The sequence below is a fragment of the Mesoplodon mirus genome (assembly GCF_964341445.2).
Source record: "Mesoplodon mirus genome assembly, chromosome: 3".
Classification (NCBI taxonomy): Eukaryota; Metazoa; Chordata; class Mammalia; order Artiodactyla; family Ziphiidae; genus Mesoplodon; species Mesoplodon mirus.
Genome location: NC_138978.1, coordinates 64201542 through 64223975, shown reverse-complemented (window position 1 = coordinate 64223975; position 22434 = coordinate 64201542). Strand labels below are relative to the sequence as shown.

Genomic DNA, 22434 nt, shown 5'->3' with positions numbered 1-22434 from the left:
TATACCATAGATAAGTCTAAAAATTAAAGCAAATATGATTATAATCCTGAGAGCAAATTTCCACCCCCCCCAAAAAAAAACCCCCAAAAAACAATCTGCTTCAAATTTTGAGAGACATGTAATCTATAATGGGTAAGGAAATGGTTTATAACCACTGATTAAATTAGTGAAACAAAAATGGAGCTAGAGGAGACATAAAAGTACTGAACTCTTTACAATTGCATCAAAAAGAATAAAATACCTAGGAATAAACATACTTAAAGAGGTTAAAGACCTGTACTAGGAAAACTATAAGACAGTGATGAAAGAAATTGAAGATGACACAAACAGATGGAAAGATACACCATGTTCATGGATTGGAAGAATTAATATTGCTGAAACTGCTATACCGCCGAAAGCAGTCTACAGACTCAGTGCAATCCCTATCAAAATACTAAGGGCATTTTTCACAGAGCTAGAATGAATAATTCTAAAATTTGTATGGAAACACAAAAGACCCCGATTAGCAAAGGCAATCTTGAGAAAGAAGAACAGAGCTGGAGGGATCATGCTCCCTGACTTCAGACTGTACTACAAAGCTACAGTAACCAAAACAGTATGGTACTGGCACAAAAACAGACATGTAGATCAATGGAAGAGAATAGAGGGCCCAGAAATAAACCCACGAACTTATGGTCAATTAATCTATGACTTTGTCATAGGAGGCAAGAATATACAATGGAGAAAAGACAGTCTCTTTAATAAGTGATGCCGGGAAAACTGGACAGCTACATGTCAAAGAATGAAATTAGAATGTTCTCTAACACCATATACAAAAATAAACTCAAAATGGATTAAAAACATAAATGTAAGACCAGAAATCATAAAGCTTCTCAGAAGAAAACATAGGCAAAACACTCTTTGACATAAATAGTAGCAGTTTTTTTTGGATCTGTCTCCTAAAGCAAAGGAAAAAAAAGCAAAAATAAACAAACAGGACCTAATTAAACCTGAAAGCATTTGCATAGCAAAGGAAACCATTGACAAAATGAAACGGCAACCTGTGGAATGGGAGAAAATATTTGCAAGTGATCTGACCAACAAGGGGTTAATATCCAAAATATATAAACAACTCATATAACTCAACATAAAAAAAAACCCAATTGAAAAATGAGACAGAAGATCTGAATAGACAGTTTTCCAAAGAAGACATACAGATTGTTAACAGGCACATGAAAAGATGTTCAACGTTGTTTAATCATCAGAGAAATGCAAATTAAAATTACAATGAGATATCACCTCACACCTGTCAGAATGGCTATCATCATAAGGAACACAAATAATAAAACAACTATACTCCAATAAAAATTAATTTAAAAAAACCACAAATAACAAATGTTGATGAGGATATGGAGAAAAGGGAACCCTAGTACCCAGTTGGTAGGAATGCAAATTGGTGCAGCCACCATGGAAAACAGTATGGAGTTTTCTCAAAAAACTAAAAATAGAACTACCATATGACCCAGCAATTCCTCTCTTGGGTATTTATCTGAAAAAAGCTGAAAGCAGTAATTCAAAAAGATACATGCACCCCAATGTTCATAGCAACATTCTTTACAATTGACAAGATATGGAAGCGACCTAAGTGTCCATCAACAGAAGAATGGATAAAGAAGATGTGGTTTACATACAATGGAGTATTAGCCATAAAAAAGAATGGAATTTTGCCATTTGTAACAACATTGATGAACTTGGAGGGTATTGTGCTAGGTGAAATAAGTCAGAGAAAGACAAATACTATATGATATTACTTATATGTGGAATATAAAAAGTAAAATAGACTAGTGAATATAACAAAAAAGAAACAGCCACAGATATACAGAAGAGTCACAGATATAGATATGGGGAGAGGGAAAGGGGGACAAGAAGAGGGTAGTGGATTAAGAGGTATAGACTACCATGTATAAAATAAATAGGCTACAAGGATAATAATACAGGGAATATAGCCAATATTTTAAAATAACTATAGGTGGAATATAACCTTTAAAATTGTGAATCATTGTGTTATACACCAACTATACCTCAGTAAAAAAAAGTCCAGACATCTTCATTTGTTGTAATGGGAATCAAAAGTATAGTTTACTTTTTTACTTTGAGTGTTAGATAAGTATGAGTTTAAAAATGTGTTCTAAAAAGTGTTAGTTTGCTATAAATAGAATTTAAAATCTATAATCTGTTATTGTGGAAGATGAATTTTAAAAGTCCACATTAAAAAAAAAAAAGTAGAAAAGCAAAGCCACAGGACTTAAAAAACAGAAGTCTCCAAAAGTATGATTGTGCCAAATAAAGCTTTATATTCCCATATTATGTTAGTAATGATTCTTGGATTTACAAGTGATAGAAACTCATTGCAAACTAGTTTAAGCCCCGAAGTATTTATTGATTCATATAACTGAAGATGATAGGGTAGGAGACAATAGTGACATGATTGTATCCAGATTTCCTGCAGTATCATCAGGACTTTTGTTGGCGGCGGGGCGGGTATTGTACAATTTGTTAGATCTGGTGTTACGTAGAGTTTAATTCTTCCCTCTTGCAGTTGGGCTTTCTTCTGTCAGAGTTCTTCAACCTCTACACTTGACATTTTGTGCTGGATGATTCTGTGTGGTGGGAAGCTATCCTGTGCACTATAGGTATTTAGTAGCATCCCTGGCCTCTAGATGCCATTAGCACCCCCCACTCTCCAGTTTTGACAACCAAAAATGTGCCAGACATTGCCACATATCCTCTGGGGGATAAAATTGTCCCTGATTGAGACCTGCTAATCTATATGGTAGAGAATATGCAGTCTCGTACTCAGAACCTTAAAGTAGTAAGGTTCCAATGGCAAGAGACAGTTTTCCTCACTGGCTCAAGTACAAAAAAAAATTGCAGAAAAGAACCTTGACCCAGGTGGGAATTGTGCCCTTCCCTGAAACAATTTTCTAATTAGGTATCAGACTAGTTGGGTTTGTGTCATGTGTCTTCCCTGGTTCATGTACTTAAGGTATGGCATTTGTTACTAAGAGAAAGGAGTAGTGAAGAAATTCCAAAAGTAACAACGATGACATCTACTAACTAAAAGGGAAGAAAAGGACTTTCACACATACTTGAAGGAGAAGAGTGAAAAATGGAAATTTTATTGTTGAGTCAATGGTAAAGAAAAGAAAGCTATGAATCCTCAAGATTAATTGCTAATAAAATTGAATTTGAGGTAAAAATGATTTAAAAGTGCTAAGAGAGTAATTATATTTTGATAGAAGTTATGATCATTAGCACTTATAAAAGTATTGCATCTTTATGCAATAATCAAAAAAGTATAAAAAGTAGAAAGCAAATTATTAATGAAGATGGAGAAAAGTTAACACATAAAATCAAAGTAGAATTTCTGCCTCTAGTAATGAACTAGATAATGAGGACAACTCTTCTTTAGAGGGCAATAAGAATAAAATATTCTACTTTAAGGGCATTGGAGATCTAATGAGGTAGGAAGGAATACTGGGCCAAGATCTGGCAGAAGATGGAAATCCAAAGATGCAAACCTAATATTTGAGGTTATTTTTCCCCAGCAGCTTTTGTGAATCCAGAAGAAGCAGTTAAGAGGCTGAGCGGTACTTTTGACAGCCTTGGTGAGCTAAGAGGACAAAAGATAGAGGTCAGGGCCTACCAGGTGTGGGGTATCTGTTAAACATGCTGCTTTTGGGGATGGAAACTTGAAGAGCTGCAGCTTAGGAATAAGGTTGAACTGCAGGTAAATCAGCTCTGATATAGGTTGAAGCATAGCTTTGAGTCATTTGTGAGGGCCAGAAAAAAAATGTCAATCCCTGGATTAGTCTAGTACCCCCAGCCACATGTCAGAAGCAAATAAAAGGCTCTGTAGAATTTGTTTCTTAGGCTTCAAGATTTTTGCAGAAGGAGTTAACTAAATATGTTCAACATACAATTAAAGATGACCAGCATTATAGGAAAACTAGACAACATGAATGAGAACCAGAGAGAAGCAATAAGAGAAACAGAGCCATCAGAGCTTCATTTATTATAATTATTACTAGACAGACTTTATTTTTTATTTATTTACTTATTTAATAGAAGTATAGTTGATTTACAATGTTGTGTTAGTTTCTGGTGTACAGCAAAGTGATTCAGTTATACATATATATATATTCCTTTTCAGATTTTTTTCCATTGTAGTTTATTACAAGATATTGAATATAGCTCTCTGTGCTATACAGTAGGACCTTGTTGTTTATCTATTTTATGTATAGTAGTTTGTATGGACAGAGATTTTAAATAACAATGTTTATTATGTTCTTGGGGATGAGAGACAAGGTTGAATATTTTAGTGGAGAACTGGAAACTATGAAAATTGAAGTAATATATTTGGAAAATAATTCAATGGAAATTTCCAAATGGAAATATATAATAACTGAATTAAAAACTAAATAAATGGGCTTAATAACAGTTTAGAGCCTGAAGAAGACAGAACTCATGATCTTGGAAATATGTCAGGAGAAAATATCTACAATGAAAAGGGGAAAGAAATTTTTTAAAAATTAAAAATGATAAGAGCAGTTCTATGTTAACTGAACCCCAGGAGAGAAGAGAGAGAATATGGGGCTAAAGCAATATTTGAGGAGACAGTTGCTGAGAATTTTCCAAAGTTGATGAAAGATGCCAATTCAGAGATTTAAGAAGTCCAACGCAAGTAGAATAAAAAAAGGATTCCACATTGGAGTGAAATGGCTGAAAAAAAAATCTTAAATGCAGCCAGAGAAGTCACATTACTTGAAAAGGATCAGTAGAAATTCCTACAGCTGACTTCTCAACAAAAAAGAAAACCATAAGACTACATAGAATACTGAAGAAAATAACAGCCAATCAAGAATTATATACCCTGTACAATATCCTTCGAAGTTGAATAAACATTTACAATCAAAAACCTAAGAGAATTCACTTATCAGACCACCACTAAAAGAAATACTGAAGAATGTGTTTCAGATAGAAGAAAAATGATTCTAATGGAAGGCTAGAGAGGTAGGAAGGAATGAAGAGCAATAAAAGTGGTAAGAAATCTTAAATGAATATTGCTTCTATAAGGTACAAATAAAGACTCATGGCGCTAGATAACAGCATATAAATCTGGATGGAGGGAATGAAGTTAGTGTTCTAAGGTCAATGACTTGCTCTCAAGAAGGGAATGTGCCATTTAACATTAGACTTTGATAAATCAAGGATGCATATTTGTAAACTCTAGAGCTGTGCTGTCTAATAGAAAGCCAATGCAAACCACATTTATAACTAAGTTTTTTAATAGCCACATAAAATAGAAGTAGGTGAAATTAATTTTAAATACTACATTTTACTTAACCTAAAATATCCAAAACATTATTTTAACATGATGATCAATATAAAACATTACTGAGATATTTTACATTCTTGTTTTTGATACTAAGTCTTCAAAATCCCACTTGTGGCACATCTCAGTTCAGACTAGCCACATTTCAAATGCTCGGTAACCACATGTAGCTACCATATGGGACAGTGCATCTCTAGGATAACTACTAAAAGAATAGTAAAATAAAAAAATATATACCTTCCATCCACAGATAAAAAAACAAAATAGAATAATGAAAACAATCAATTTAGAAGAAGGTAAGAAAGATGAGAAAAAGGAACATGGAACCAGCAGGACAAATAGAAAGCACAAAGCTGGATGGTAGACTTAAACTCCAATAATATCAGTAAGTATAACATATGAAATTGGATGAAATGCTCTGGTTAAAAGACAAATATTGTCTTACTGTATGAAAAACCACCCAACTACATACAGTTGGAAACACATCTGAAATATAACAATATGTAAAAATTGAAAGTGAGAGGAGTGAAAAATATATTTCATGTAAATATCAATCAAAAAATTTGGAATAGTTATATTAACATCATAGTAGGTTTTAAAGCAGAAAACATCTGAGATAAAGAGAGGTGCTTCAAGATGAAAATCATTTGTTGAACTAGGAAAGTATAAGGATTTGATTTGTACTTAGTAACATAGCTGAAAATATATCAAGCAAAGTTCCTAGAAGTACAAGAAGACATAGAAACCCCCAATTACAGTGGGATATTTTTAAGATTCTTCTTTCTTAAACAAGCTGACAAAAAACCAATAAGGATATAAAAGATATGAACAACACAAACTGGATCTAGTAGGTTTATATGAAATGCTGTACCCAAAACCCTTAGGATACATGTTCTTTTCAAGGTTACAGAAAACATTTACAAAAATTGACTAAACTTGACCATAAAGCAACTCTCAACATGTTTCACATTGAGATTATACTGAGTCTGTTCTCTGATCACAGTGCAAGTAAACTAGAAATTATTAATAAAAAGGTAAATATACTAAGAAATGGTAAAAAAATCCAGCATTTAAGAATCTATTTCAAGAAATTAGAAAAAGAACAACTTAACTTGCTTAATTTCCCAAGTTGAGTCTATTTTACCCAAATAACATAGAAGAAAAGAAGTAATAAAAGAGCAAGAATTATTTAATTAAAACAGACATTAAGTAGCAACATGCCAAAACTTTGTTCTTTAAAAAAGTGCATAAAATTAATAAACCTCAGACTGATCAAAGAAAAAACACAAGTAACAAATGTGAATGAAAAGTGGGGCATCTGCATAAATTTTAATGTCATTAAAAAATCATGGATATTGTGAACAAAATGTATGACAATAGGTGACAATTTATATGACATGGACAGAATCCATGAAAAATTTAATTTGTCAAAATGCACACAAAAAGGAATTAGAAAACATAAGTACTCTTGTTACTATTAAAGACAATGAATCCATAATAAAAATGTTCACTCAAAGGAAACTCCAGGGCTAGATGGTTTTACAAGTGTATTCGTGTAAACATTTAGGAAAAATAACACCAAAAGTTTTACAATTACATTACTTAATTATGGAAGCATTTGAGTTTGCAACCCTTGCCTAAGGTAATGCCTGTTGCGTTTTAGTGATCAGGTTTCTGTAACTATTTGATATTTTTAAGGTTTGTTTCTATAGTCAGAACTTTTTCTTGTGCCTTCATTATGAATGCTTATTAACTATTTTGAATGTAAGATGTGTATTGGAAGCATTTCATATACATAAATGAACAAAATATGTATCTAGTTATCCTGAGGTTAATGTCTAATGAAGGTGACAGATGTTTACACAAAAAATTAAAAGTACAGTTTAGTGTGAAAAGTGCTGCAATAAAAAGATAGGTATAGAGGGCTTTGGGAGCAGTGCAGAGGGACATCTGATTGTCTAGAGAAGACTTCAGTGAATAGGTGATGTTTGAGCTAAACCCTAAAAGGTGAGTATTAACTTGCCAGGCAGATCGGGAAGGAATATTTAGGGAGGATTAATAAAATGTGTGTAGAATATCGAGAACCTGGCTTATTGGAGAATTTATTGCATGCAGTTCAGGTGAAATACAGGGTAAGGAAGAAAATAGGAGAAGAAAGGTAGGTAAGGACATATCTCAAGAACGTTTTATGCCATGTTAAGGATAAAATATGGACCACTTCCAGCCTTTTAAGTGGAACTGTAACATGGTCAAGTTTTTGTTTTAAAATTATTATTCCAATACAGAGAGGAGATTGAAATGGGGCAAAACTTGAGGCAGGGAGACTTGAAGGTTGTTGCAGTAGATATTCAGGTAAGGTGATGAGAGCTTAAACTAGAAAAGAGGTGGGAATTAAGAATGATAGTCCGAAGTAAAGGCTTTGGTTTTGGCATAGTGTTGAGCTTTTGTTTCTGGCACCAATTTGTCAACAAGTTTGTTTACTTTTTATGACTGCTTTTTGGTTTTGATAAATTGTCATAGAATGTGAATGCAAACTTATGAAAATAGTTCAATATTTAGAAAAGGTGGAAGACGATCTTATTCTAGACCAATCAAATTGGAAATTTATACTTATACATGTGGATTTCTTTTCTTTTTTTCTGGAGCTGATCAGAAACAAAATAAATGTTTAGAATAACAAGGTACTGTTTTTAGTAAAACAGAAAATGTGTATCTTCTACAGACCCACCTAGGATTTAGCATTTTGAGACAGAAGAAATTGTTTACCTTTGCAATATACTTTTTTTTTAATTGAAGTATAATTGGCATACAACATTTTATTACTTTCAAGTGTATAACAATGATTTCATGTTTGTATATAGTGAAATGATTACCACAGGAAGTCTGGTTAATATCCATCACCATACATAGTTCAAAATATTTTTTTTCTTGTGATGAGAACTTCTAAGATCTACTCTTAGCAACTTTCTAACATGCAGTATAATAATAGTCATGCTGTATATTACATCCCTATGACATTTTTTTGACTGAAGGTTTGTACCTTTTGATTCTCTTCACCCATTTTGCCTACCCTCCCATTCTCCACCTTTGGCAACCACCAGTTCATTCTCAGTATATATATGTATTTAAAAGATTCCACATGTAAATGAGATAATACAATATTTGTCTTTATCTGACTTATTTCACTTAGCATAATACCGTCAAGGTCCATCTCTGTTGTTACAGATGGCAAGATTTTATTCTTTTTTTTAATGGCTGAATAATATTCCACTGTGTGTGTGTGTGTGTGTGTGTGTGTACACATACACACTGATTTTCTTTATCCATTCATCTGTTGATGGACACTTTGCTTGTTTCCATATGTTGGCTGTTGTAAATAACGCTGCAATGAACATGGGGGTGCATATATTTTTTCCAGTTAGTGTTTTCATTTTCTTTTATGTATTAAAACTTGAGGACTGGGATTGGGTCTTACTGATATTTATGAGCAAGGATGAATATATATATAGTAAGGTACTTAAATTGTGTGCTGAATGCACAAAGATTGATATAATAGAGAAATTAGCAGCAAAGGAATCTGACATCTGTTTGGAGAAGAAATCCCAAAAGCAAAATGGATATCTTTTACGGGAGGTGGGGGGAGGAGGAGTAAGATACCTTGTGTTTAGAAAGCATGGCATCCTCTGACCCTCACTTTGCCACATAAACAGGATCATTTTGTGGTCACATTATTTTTGCTTAAATTTGTCAGTGAAATTTCTGAAGGAGCTGAAACCACCTTAAAATAATTTTTCTGATGTTTCTACACTAATTTAATTTATTTTTGCTTTTGTTTTAGGAAACACTCCTTTACATCTTGCTGTGATGTTAGGAAATAAAGGTTAGTAAATATTTTCTTTTTTTGTTTAACTTCACTCATGTATAGTCAGTTTAAATATTTTAAGATGAGTTTTATGTTTTGAGTTTTAAAAAATTCACCTGATTATTTGATGTGCTAATTGAGTTTAGGATTCAATATATTAAAAAACACAAATACTTTCTCATTTTTCATAGCACTTTTTTCAAAGAGTTAGTGGGAGTCTTGTGCTAATCTTATGCCTTTTTTTTTTCTTGGTTATTTTATCAAGGAAGTATAATTTCAGGAGACTCTTGTTTCCAAATATTAAGTTTTATTAATTACTGTAATACTTTTAATATTCAAAGAGTTTTATAAGATTCTTTAATATGGACTATTTTATATATCTAAACTCATAAGTCTAGATTTTTTATGGTAGATGATAATAAAAAGTTAGTACTTACCTATTCTCCAAAAAGAAAAAAGGAAAGCAACAACTCATAGACAGGTGATTTAAAAGATCTACTTTTTAAGGCTATTCCTAGATGCAATAAGTCTTAGTTATCTGGATTCCCAATAACCCTGGAAAGTGAGGATTCCAGATAGCTGATTGGCAACCTTTTGAGTGCTAGATTTTTAAATTTTGGATGTGTTTGATAAAAAACTTTGGAAAACGTATACTCTTGAATTTTTAAACAGGTTAATTAATTTTTGTTAACACTTTTCTGATGATCTAGCTGTATCATTATGAACATCTATTGTTATATAGTGTAATGTGGCTGTTACTGTAAACATTTGAATGTATGATGATCTGAGGGATGTTACTAGAACTTGCTTTGTTGAAAAAAAATTCTTTTGTTCGTTTGGTTTTAAGTTCTTGTGCTTAGGTAAAGCATATGATTTGTAGGAAATTTAATACTACATAAACTGGGGGCTCAAATCTTTATTTCTTTATTTAGTTATGCTATTTTTTTCTCCTTCTTACAAGGAACAGTCAAGTAACTTTTAAGTAAAGAGAGATTCATTAAGGTGCTACATATTATAGAAATTCAAGCTATGGGGACTAGCTGTGTCTCAGGAAGAGTAGTAACCAAGACAGTCCGGAAGATCAGCCATCCTTTCTCCCTTCCTCTCTCCCTCTGTCCTTCCTCCCTTCCTTCCTCTCTCTCTCCCTCCCTTCCCTTCTTCTTCTCTCCCTCCCTCCTTCCCTCCTCCCCCCCGTCCCCCCACCGCAACCTTCCTCCTTCCTTCCCTTCGGATATGTATATCTATCCATCTATTTGTCTGTCCAACTATCAATCATCTATCATCTGTCTGTCTCTTATGGTGCATCTGCTGTTCTTTCTTTATATATATATATATATATATATATATATATATATATATATATATATATATACACACACACATATATATAAAGAAATATAGGGGCCTCCCTGGTGGCGCAGTGGTTGAGAGTCCGCCTGCCGATGCAGGGGATACGGGTTCGTGCCCCGGTCTGGGAGGATCCCATATGCCGCGGAGCGGCTGGGCCCGTGAGCCATGGCCGCTGGGCCTGCGCATCCGGAGCCTGTGCTCCGCAACGGGAGAGGCCACAACAGTGAGAGGCCCGCATACCGCAAAAAGAAAAAAAAAAAAAAAAAAAAAGAAATATATATATATATATATATTCTCCCTTTTCTTGATTGATTTTTCTGTTTAGTGAAATTGACCATGACCCAAAATAACTGTTCTATGTTCCTAAATCTTCAAGGCTTTCTGATTTCAGTGTTCTCCACCAAGTAGTTCAGTTTCTTAGGTTCCTGAATTTCTGAACAAAAAGTTTGATTGGTCTAGTTCATGTCGAGCCAAGTCACAGTGATGAGTGACTGGCAATCTCATGAATTGACTTTGGGATATATATTTACTCATGTGAAGTTAGCTTTAGCTTGGCTGGCTTTGGGTGAGAGTTGGGAGTAGAAGAGGAAATCAGGAATACAGAGAAAGAATGTTTATCAGGAATATTGGCAGGGCAGACAATGATAGTCATCTTTAGTATAGCTACCTTGGTGAAAAGATAGCAGATATAGTTAGCTAAATTTGACCAGTTAAAACTTATGCTTTCTTTCAAAGAACATTCGATCAGAACTTTAGAAAATAACGGGAATGTATTCATTTACAATATGCTAGATGCTTTTTTTAGTGCTTTATGTATGTTTACTCATTTAACACAACAATCATGTGAGGAAGATACTATTATTATTCCTATTTTACAGATGAAAAAGTTAGCTCTGAGAAGTTAAGCAACTTTCCCAGGGTAAAGTAGCAGAGTTTTGACTTGAACTTGGAGTATCTTGTTCCAGAGCCTGGATTCCTAATTATTATGAATTGCCTTGCTCTCTTTTCACTGTGAACCATTCAAAAAAGGAAATGGTCTAAATCAGAGTTAGCTAACATGCATTGTGCTTTCCTCCTGTTTTTGTGGAAAATATAGTTAATTTGATGCCAAGTCTGATTACTCTTCTAAATTTAGCACTTTAATAGTAAATATGGATTTACCAGGATTCGAATATGAAATTAAACATATCTACCATCCTAGGTCTAAGTGTTCTAATTTTCAGTAGAGGTATTGTTAGGTTTCATCATAGGATTGTATCAGCCTATCCAAAATGTGTTTCACAGAATTAGTTTCATTGGATATTGATAAGTTTTTAGAGGAAAATAGTGTTTCCAGGTCAAATTGATCGGAAAATAGTGAGTTAATAAGTTTTAAGCAGTTTTCTTTATTGTGGACCTTCTTAGAACTTTTGATATGCTAATATTCATTGTGACCTTCTGAATTGGAGCCTTCTGTTGGATATAGAGTCATTGTTCCCATAGTTATTTGGTATTTTCTCTTTTTCACAAGTATCTTGAGAAACTAGAGTTCTGTGGAACATATTTTGGGAAACACTTGGTTAGATGATTCAGGATCTGCAAATAATGTCAGTATTTGCTCTTCCTGAGTCTTTTTCATGTAGAGTACGTACAGCCATTAATATAATGATCAATTTATAATTTTCCATTTATATTTTTCCAGTTGAATACTCTTTTTTGCTTTTTTCTTTTTGACCTTTTAATATTTTTGATATTTGGTTGCATAGGAGTGAGATTGAAATATGTAGTGGAAGATAAAACATCGACCTTATACTTAATTCTGTAAAGCAATTTTACATTATACCATTATTGAATCTGTGCCACTTTTATCTTTTCCTTTAGAGATATACTATGCCTTTAGTGACTTCACTGTTGAAGGGCACTTTCTGTTTGTATACTTTTTTGTAAACACAGTAAAAATTCCCAGGGTATTCAGATATTTGTTGACTGAATTAAAGAGAGATACCCTATGACTTGCACACCTTTATTTACATCTGTCACTCATCTTAACCTACTGAATAACCTTATTTTTCACCATGAAGTCTGATTTTTTCTGAATTTCTGAGTCTATTGACCATGTTCACCATGTTGGCTGGCAAGTTTTTCAACTATGGATTTGAAGTGAAATGGAGAAAAACATTCATTATACTTAAAAGATTTCAGGAATCTTCAGGAGGTGAACTAGAAAACTAACCTTTAATTCTTATCCTTTTGGTTAGACATCACAAAAATTCTTCAAAACAGTTGCTGCAACTTTTAATTTATTCTCAGTCTTTTTTCGAACGGCAATTTTCCATTTTTTTTCTGAAATAAGTCTAGAATTAGTATGATTTTTCACTTTCATAAGGGTCTCTCTGAATATTCTGTTTTGTTCCCAGCTGTCCTATTTATCCCATTCACTCTCTATATTTTGTCACCTGTATAGCTCTGGTATATTTATATGTGATTTCTGTTTCTCATATTTTCATTTTGTTTAGACTCCTCAAGTCATAACTTCTTTGTGGCACATTTGTGCATTTTTAAGCCTTACTGCCTGGTTGTTAACTACCTTTTTTTCTTATTCATTGTTACAGTTGCTGAGAGAGAGCATTTGATTGTTCCAGTTTTTTTTTTTTTTTTTTTTAATGTATGAGACTAGGTCAGAGATCATGGCATACCTATGATTTTCTGGCTTTTCATTAGTTGCTCATTTCTACATCAGTTGAGTTGTGATGTGAGCGAAAGGCCTGTGGCAAGGTCTGTGGCATATGAGAAAACGGTTGACATCTTTAACGTATATATAAATCATACCAGTTCTATACCTTAGTTTACGCAATTGGTATATTGCTTTAGATACTGTTGTGCATCTTCCTTCTTAATATTTTTAAACTAAAATTTTTTCTTTAATGATTTTTAGGTTATTAATACATGCTTGATGAAACAATTGAAATAATACAGTATAAAGATGTATATAAAAAACATCATCTCTCCTACATTTTTTCTGATGTAATTAACATTAATAGCCTAGTGGGCATCCTTGCACACCTTCCTCCTTGTAATACAGGGGCTTGGTTTGTTTTTACAGAAGTTGAATCACTGCATGTAGTACTTTGCCATGTTTTTCCTTTCACTCAAAAGTTTATCATGAAATACAAAGTCTGTAGATATCTATCCATGTTCATGTTCCCCAACTTCTTTATTTATATATACAAACACATATTTACATAAAACCCCCTGGTAGCTTTCTTTAGGAGAGTGTCCATTTAATTAATTAATTTTTTTTTTTGATTTTTTTCCTTTGGGGGGGAGTATAATTGCCTTACAGTGTTGTGTTAGTTTCTGCTGTGCAACAAAGTGAATCAGCTATACGTATACATATATCCCCATATCTCCTCCCTCTTGAGCCTCCCTCCCACCCCACACCCCCCAACCCCCACCATCCCAACGCTCTAGGTCATCACAGAGCACTGAGCTGAGCTCCCTGTGCTGTACAGCAGCTCCTACTAGCTATCTGTTTTACACATGGTAGTGTATATATGCCAATGCTACTCTCAATTCGTTCCACCCTCCCCTTCCCCCTCTGTGTCCACAAGTCTGTTCTCTACTTCTGCACCTCTTTTCCTGTTATGCAGATAGGTTCATCAGTACCATTTTTCTAGATTCCATATATATGCGCTAATATACAATATTTGTTTTTCTCTTTCTGACTTACTTCACTCTGTATGACAGACTCTAGGTTTATCCACATTACTACAAATGACCTAATTTCGTTCCTTTTTATGGCTGAGTAATATTCCATTGTATATATGTACCACATCTTCTTTATCCATTCATCTGTCAATGGACATTTAGGTTGCTGCCATGTCCTGGCTATTGTAAATAGTGCTGCAGTGGACATTGGGGTGCGTGTGTCTTTTTGAATTATTGTTTTCTCAGGGTATACACCCAGTAGTGGGTTTGCTGGGTCATATGGTAGTTCTATTTTTAGTTTTTTAAGGAACCTCCATACAGTTCTCCATAGTGGCTGTATCAATTTACATTCCCACCAACAGTGCAAAAGGGTTCGCTTTTCTCCACACCCTCTCCAGCATTTATGGTTTGTAGATTTTTTGATGATGGCCATTCTGACCGGTGTGAGGTGATACCTCATTGTGGTTTTGATTTGCATTTCTCTAATAATTACTGATGTTAATGTTTTCATGTGTTTGTTGGCCATCTGTATGTCTTCTTTGGAGAAATGTCTATTTAGGTCTTCTAGAGGGTCCATTTTATTTATTTATATATTAAAAAAATTATTTTTAGCTGGTCTCTCTATCATCTTCTCTCCTTATTAACCCCCTTCTCCCATTAAACATGGTAACCCGTGTTAACAGCCTGCTAGGTATTCTTCCATACTCTTCTCCATGCTTATTATTATATACAAATATGTGTGTATGTATCTAAACACACATTCATATGTGTAGTTTTTATTTATTCCTTTATAAAAACATGTGATCATAATATACTTTTCCATTGAGCAGATATATGATTTAGCAGTGCAGTGTAGACATTTCTTTCAGTCTATTGGGATGACATAAATTCATTCTTTTTTTTTTTTTTTGCGGTATGTGGGCCTCTCACTGTTGTGGCCTCTCCTGTTGCGGAGCACAGGCTCTGGACACGCAGGCTCAGCGGCCATGGCTCACGGGCCCAGCCGCTCCGCGGCATGTGGGATCCTCCCAGACCGGGGCATGAACCCGTGTCCCCTGCATCGGCAGGTGGACTCTCAACCACTGCACCACCAGGGAAACCCTTAAATTCATTCTTGGTTTTAATATTTGTCTTTTTTATTCATTTTTTTCTTTCAATGCTTTATTATGAATAATTTCAGATATACAGAGAAACTGAAATATTATCACTATGAGCATTCAAATACTCTCTACCTAGCTTCAATAACTGTTCACATTTTATCATATTTGCTGTATTTTTCTCTTTATCTTAGTGTTTTATATGTGTATATATATATATATATATATATATATTTTTTTTTTTTTTTACTGTTTTTGCTGTAAAATTTGAAAACTAGATGTAAGCATCATGACATTTTACCACCAAATACTTCAGCATGCATCTCTAAGAATAAGGACATTGTCTATCATGACCACAATATCATTATCACACCTAAGAAAGACAATTATATTGTTATAATATCTGATATCCAATCCATATTTAAATTTCTCCAGTTGTTCGAAAAATGTCTTTTATAGGTGTTTTATATTGAATCAAGATCTGATTGGGATTCACTCATTACATTTGGTTGTTTGTTTCAGATAATCTAGAAAAGTTTGCCCACCTTTTTCCCTCCTTCCTTTGTACCTTTTTGAAGTGTCTTCCCCAGTTAATTTGTAGAATGTCTCCCATCTTAGTTTTGCCTGATTATTTTCTCATAATGTTATTTAACTTGTTCCTTATACTCTGTTTTTTCTATGAATCAAAAATTAAGTATCGATGCTTGATTAGATTCAGGTTAAACATTTCTGGAAAGAATACTGCAGAGGCATATGAACTTTATATTGTATCACATTAGGAAACATAATTTTAAGTTATCCGACTATTACTGCCACTAAGTTTTTTTTTTTTTTTTTGCGGTACCTGTGTCCCCTGCATCGGCAGGCGGACTCTCAACCACTGCGCCACCAGGGAAGCTGTAGCAGACTTTCTTAAACACCTTTGTGAAATTTCTGTATTTATTTTACTTTATTCTAATATAATTTCCTGCTAATGTAGATATTCCTTCTATTACTAGGAATAGTGCTAAAACAGTGTCATTCTTCCTCCGCCTCAGCTCACCTGCATTACATTACAACTGTCATAACACCTTTATTTCCTTCAGAGCACTTATCATTATCTTTTTTTATTTATTAGTTTACTTAATTATATTTTAATATTGGAGCTCTCTGATAGCAAGATCTTATCTTTCTTCTCACTACTTATATCCAGGACCTAGTACTTAAAATTGGCATATAATAGGCACTTGGTAAATATTTGCTAAAAGACTGATTGAGTGAATGAATCATTCATTTAGGGAATTTAGGTTGGATAGCCATCCTAAATTTCCCATGAGCCTTGGTTTCAAATGTTTTTCTGCCTGTTAATATGCTTTTTATTTTGAATTAAAAACAAATTTCCTCAATGTATACAAGTGTCTATGCCTTAGACTTTTTTTTTCTTTTGTAGAAAACTTTTATTCATGTTGTCATATATTATGTTCTTATTTTAAGACTTGGTTCAGATTACCAAGTATCCTCAGTGTTAAATGTTGGAAATGCCCCAGCCACTGGAGTTGGGAACAGTAAATACTATATAAACAAAACAATTGAAACCACACAATCCATTGATGAAGTACTATGTACATTAATTTTCCCATTAATAACTGGAAACGTTGAGAGCAATGATTTATACCCACCACCCCTAAACTTATCAGCCAAGATCCAAGAGGCCAGAGATCCCTCGGTGCATCCTAAAATATCCAGTGTTGGGAATTCCCTGGCAGTCCAGTGGTTAGGACTCCATGCTTCCACTGCAGGGGGAGTGGGTTCGATTCCTGATCCCTGGTCCGGGAACTAATACCCTGCATGCCACAGGACACGGCCCCCCACCCCCCAAAAAAAAAGAAGAGGTAAAAGAAAAATCCAGTGGTTTGGGAACTGTGTCCTGAGCATAGATTTTTCTTATATGTAATTATTCTGTCACTTGTGGCACAGTCTTCAGTGTTCCCCTTAAGTTTCAGTGGGTGACTGTGCCAAGTATACCTTAGACTTTGTTTGATTACTAGAAGGACTGTCTGGATTTGTCCTTGTAGTCATAAACAAATTTTTGTCCCTTTTGGGTGTTTTTCTGAAATAAACGAATTATAAAATTTGAAAAATAAGGGTTTGTGGAAACATTAGTGATTCTTTTTGAAAATACTTTTTTTTCCCCTGAAATAAATAATTAGCTTTCCATTTGACCTTGCAGATGTACAAATCCTCTTTTGGGTCTTATTAGATAGTAGAAATTTTTAGGTAAATTACTCTTGAGTTTCTTGGGTTGTCTTTTATAGTATGGAAACATTCTCGAAATACCCTTGGGAACAATTATTAGGGAATATAATAGTTTCTTTGCAGAGAGATCCAATTTATTTTCAGGTAATAGATAGATACTTCTTGAATCTAAGGATCTGAAATAACCTGGTTTAGATACAGAGGAATTTTAAAAATTATTTAATTCTCTATAGTATAGTACTTATATCATAGATCTATTATATTAACTTGATTTCTTGAATTTTTACATGATTTTTTAATTTAGAGATTCTGAAAATAGCATGATGTTTGATGTTATCACCATTTTATGTTTCAGAATGTGCCCATTTACTTTTGGCTCACAATGCTCCAGTAAAGGTGAAAAATGCTCAGGGATGGAGCCCGCTGGCAGAAGCCATCAGTTATGGAGATAGACAGATGAGTAAGCAATATAAATTACTATTGTTGATATGTTTTCTAAAAATATGAAGGGATGCATTTGAGATATTTGTCATTCAGCATAACTTTCCATACTATGAGAAGTTTGCAGTTACTTACAAACTTATAAATGAATTATTCATGACTTTATATATATATAATTACCATATATATTATATAAGTGTACGTAAGTAAAAATATATATGGACATACAACATTATATTCATTTCAGTAGTACAACATATTGATTACTTGTATGTATTGTGAAATGATCACCACAATAAATCTAGTTAACATCTGTCACCATACATAGTTACAGTACTTCTATTTTTCTTGTGATGAGAACTTTTAAGATATACTCTTTTACAACTTTCAAATATGCAGTACAGTATTGTTAACTATAGTCAACGTGCTGTACGTTGCATCCGCATGACTTATTTCTTTTATAACTAGAAGTTGGTACCTTTTGACTCCTTTAATCTGTCTGTTCCCTGCACCCCATCCCTGACTGTTGGTGGTTCCAGTTCTTATCTATACTGAGACCTAGCTGTCTTTTTGTCTCTCCAGGACTTACTCATAGTTTATACAGATTTTCATTGTGGTATATTTATGTTAGGGTAGTTTTAGGAATTCTATCAGCCTCTGTCTTATTTTTGTAGCACATCAAAAGTTAGTTTGGAGGGAAAGAGCAGTCTATGTTGGTTTGCAGTCTTATCAGGAACAGGCAGTCTTCTTCATTTGGGTCTCAACTTTATATTTCTTTTCCCAACTCGTTAAGTAGATTAACTTCTCTTATATGTTTTCAAAGTGGTCCATTATTTTCCTTTGCAGCACTCAGCACACTTCTAAATAACTGTTCAATGTCTTTTCCCTACGCTGTATCCTGATGGTATAATCTTTGTGAGAACTCAAGTCATGAATATGTTTTTTTATTCATCCTTTCATTTCTGGCTCCTAGAACAAAGAAAATTAAAACTGCAAAGAAAATTTGAGATTAATCAAGAATTAACATGTTTCTGAAAAGTATTATATTAGGATTTTTATTTACTATAACTCTCCTGAGATGTTCAAAACTTTAAAATATTTTTTTCTTTTAAGAAAGTAATAACATTTGTTGTAGAAAATTAGGAAATTATTGAAGAAAAAAAGGAAATAATTTCACCCAGAGAGTTATTATATTTTCTTCTAGTTTCTTTGTCTAGTCATGTTACTTTCCTACTTAAAACCCTTTAAAAATTCTTATTCTTAAGATGAAGACGAAAATCTCTAACTTGGTTTATAAGATCTAGTATGATAATGTCAGTTTTTAATCTCCATCCTTATCTTGTTCTTTCCACATGGTTTCTGTATGTCAGCTCTGCTGGCTTTTCAGTTTCTTATATTCACACATCCTTCCCCTGCTGCCCCAGCTCCTTATAATTCTTCAGATCTCAGTTCAAGTACAAGGAAGCTTTCTCTGCCCGTATACTATGCCAGAATGCTACCTGTCACTTTCATTAGGCAGTAAGCTTCATTTAGAGTAGGGATTGTCTATTTGTCTCTTAAGTACATATCAGGTGCATTGGAAATGTAGTAAGAATGTGCAATTAGCTTTGACATTGAGGAACTCATCTTAGTTGGGGGAGAGAAACCAATGAATATTCTGCAGTATTCTGAAGTATTCGCAAAGTACTAGAGGAAAAAAGATGAGGGAGAAAGTAATTTCAGTTTTGGCATGGTGTTTGGTTTATTTAAGCTGAGTCTCAGACGATTTTAGGAGTTAATAATTTAGGTGGGTAAGGACATTCTAGCCTATGACAGCAGAATATATATAAAGCATGGAAATGTAAAGAACAAGGCACGTTTTAGGGAACAATGTATATTTCAGTGTGGCTCCCTAAATGAGGCTACATGGCAACCATGGGTGAAGGGGTGAAGTGTAGTTTTGAGAGATGAAGTTTGATGGTAAAGGAGCCACACTGACTGAGATCTGCTTTATGTGCTTTTCAAGGTTTTAATCTCAATCTCCAGTCACTGTAAAACCTCAGAAGACTTTAAAGCAGGAATTGACATTATTAGATAAGCCCAAAGACTGTTTAATTGAGTAGGGAGGCAAGAGATTTTTAGAAAAACAATCTTTAGAACAAATGTGGTAAATTTGACTTAAAGAAGAGACAGTGTGTTTAGAAAAGTAAGGGATAGATTAGAAAGATAAATGAAGGAATCTACAGTGGTTGATTATCTCTTGGATACTGGTAGTAATGGAAGGATTCAGAGTAATTCCAAAGCCTTTATCATGAATTAATGGCTATCTCATTAATTAATTGATATACAGAAAATAGGAAAAAGAACAGTATGGATTTTAATTGATTTGGTGTTAGGTTTGTTGAGTTTGAGTTTTCTGTAGTATATGCAGGTGGAACTGTACAAGTAAGAAGTAGGAGATAATTAGACTGGAGCACAGAAAGAAGTGGAAGGCAGAAGATACACATTTAAGTAATACTTGGAGCAGTAGGGCATAGCTCCAAAAACTTTAGACACAAAAAACTGAAAACTTTATAAGTACTCAATATGGGAGAAGAAAGAAAGAGAAAGTTAAGTTAGTTGTGTTTTTTTGGAGTTCTTCATTTGAGTCTTTGTATGAATTCTGTCTAATATCATCCAAATCCTCTAAAGCTGATTTTACTTTCATTATCAATCACTGTTAATAAGATTCTTACAGTATGGGATATTGACTCTCCCCCCAAATATGATGGTAATTTTGTCTAATTGTGTTTTTTTATATAAATTTATTTATTTTATTTATTTTTGGCTGCTTTGGGTCTTCGTTGCTGTGGGCAGGCTTTCTCCAGTCGCGGTGACCAGGGGCTACTCTTCGTTGTGGTGCACGGGCTTATTATTGCGGTGGCTTCTCTTGTTGCGGAGCACGGGCTCGAGACGCGTGGGTTCAGTAGTTGTGGCACACAGGCTCAGTAGTTGTCGCTCGCGTACTCTAGGGAGCAGTCTCAGTAATTGTGGCGCATGGGCTTAGTTGCTCCGTGGCATGTGGGATCTTCCTGGACCAGGGATCGAACCCGTGTCCCCTGCATTGGCAGGCGGATTCTTTTTTTGTTGTTGTTGCGGTACGCGGGCCTCTCACTGTTGTGGCCTCTCCCGTTGCGGAGCACAGACTCTGGATGCGCAGGCTCAGGGGCCATGGCTCAAGGGCCTAGCTGCTCCGCGGCATGTGGGGTCTTCCCGGACCGGCGCACGAACCCGTGTCCCTTGCATCGGCAGGCAGACTCTCAACCACTGTGCCACCAGGGAAGTCCCTAATTGTGTTCTGAGTGTTCGTTTCTGCTTCCACAAGGTGACGTTATTTTTAATGTGAAGTCTCATAGAACAGGAATTTCTTTGCATACGTTACTATGCTATATATAGTTGTTGTCACTACGTTTTTAATAATGTTTGGCTATTTTAACATAATTTTCTATTTACTAAATGTCTTCAGTCAATTAAGTATATTTAGTTAATGGAAACTACATGACTTCTGCTTTTCATTGATATCTTTTCTATTTAGGAAATTAATTCTTTTTGTTCTTTATGTCAACAGGGGTCTGTTTGAATTTGAAGGCAAGGTAGATTGAATAGACATTTATTTAAAAAGTATTTGCCTTTATAGTGGAGAACAATTATAAAAAGAATTCTACTACATTTAGGTAATATCACTTTGATATTAAAGTTAAAGTATAATGAACATGCAGGTTAACCAGATTCATATAAATTTGAATCTGTAAAGAACCCTAATGTTTATATAGGTCATTGGTTCTCACACTATTTGGATTTTATAGACCAGAAAAGAATTTTATTTAAGGATTGATGTAGAGTAGCTGACTTTTTCATTTTAGCATATAAGAACTTTAAAAGTACTTTCTTCTGCGATCACAATTTCATTTAAAAAAAAAAGACACTTTGAAACCAAAAATGAAAGAATAGTCCTTAAATTTAAAAAAAAGTATATAATTTATAAAGAAAAAGAAATCCACCCTGGTACCCAGTTTTTTCATTTGGCTGCATATCACTGGAAACTTGAACAGTTGGCCACTGAAATGTAGACTTGTGTTTGGGAACTGCTGACCGAGATCACAGAGCTAGTGTGTAACTGAAACTAGGTCCCATGTTCCCTGACTTTTAGGTCTCATCCTCTTCTGTCCCAAAAGACCTTTAGTAATTTAAACATTGCTCTTTGATTTTTGGCTTTTAAAAATACATTGGGGGCTTCCCTGGTGGTGCAGTGGTTGAGAGTCCGCCTGCCGATGCAGGGGACGCGGGTTCGTGCCCCGGTCCGGGAGGATCCCACGTGCCGCGGAGCGGCTGGGCCCGTGAGCCATGGCTGCTGGGCCTGCGTGTCCGGA

The 22434-nt window shown here is 34.4% G+C and overlaps 1 protein-coding gene across 1 annotated transcript in view; it reads left to right on the top strand.

Annotated features, from left to right (window-relative positions):
* ANKRD13C (ankyrin repeat domain 13C) overlaps positions 1–22434 on the top strand; it is an 81465-nt gene that overhangs the window by 15705 nt on the left and 43326 nt on the right. The window contains exons 2-3 of the mRNA XM_082612143.1: positions 9213–9254; positions 17961–18065. Coding sequence (XP_082468269.1) covers positions 9213–9254; positions 17961–18065 — 147 coding nt within the window. The remainder of the gene's footprint in view (positions 1–9212; positions 9255–17960; positions 18066–22434) is intronic.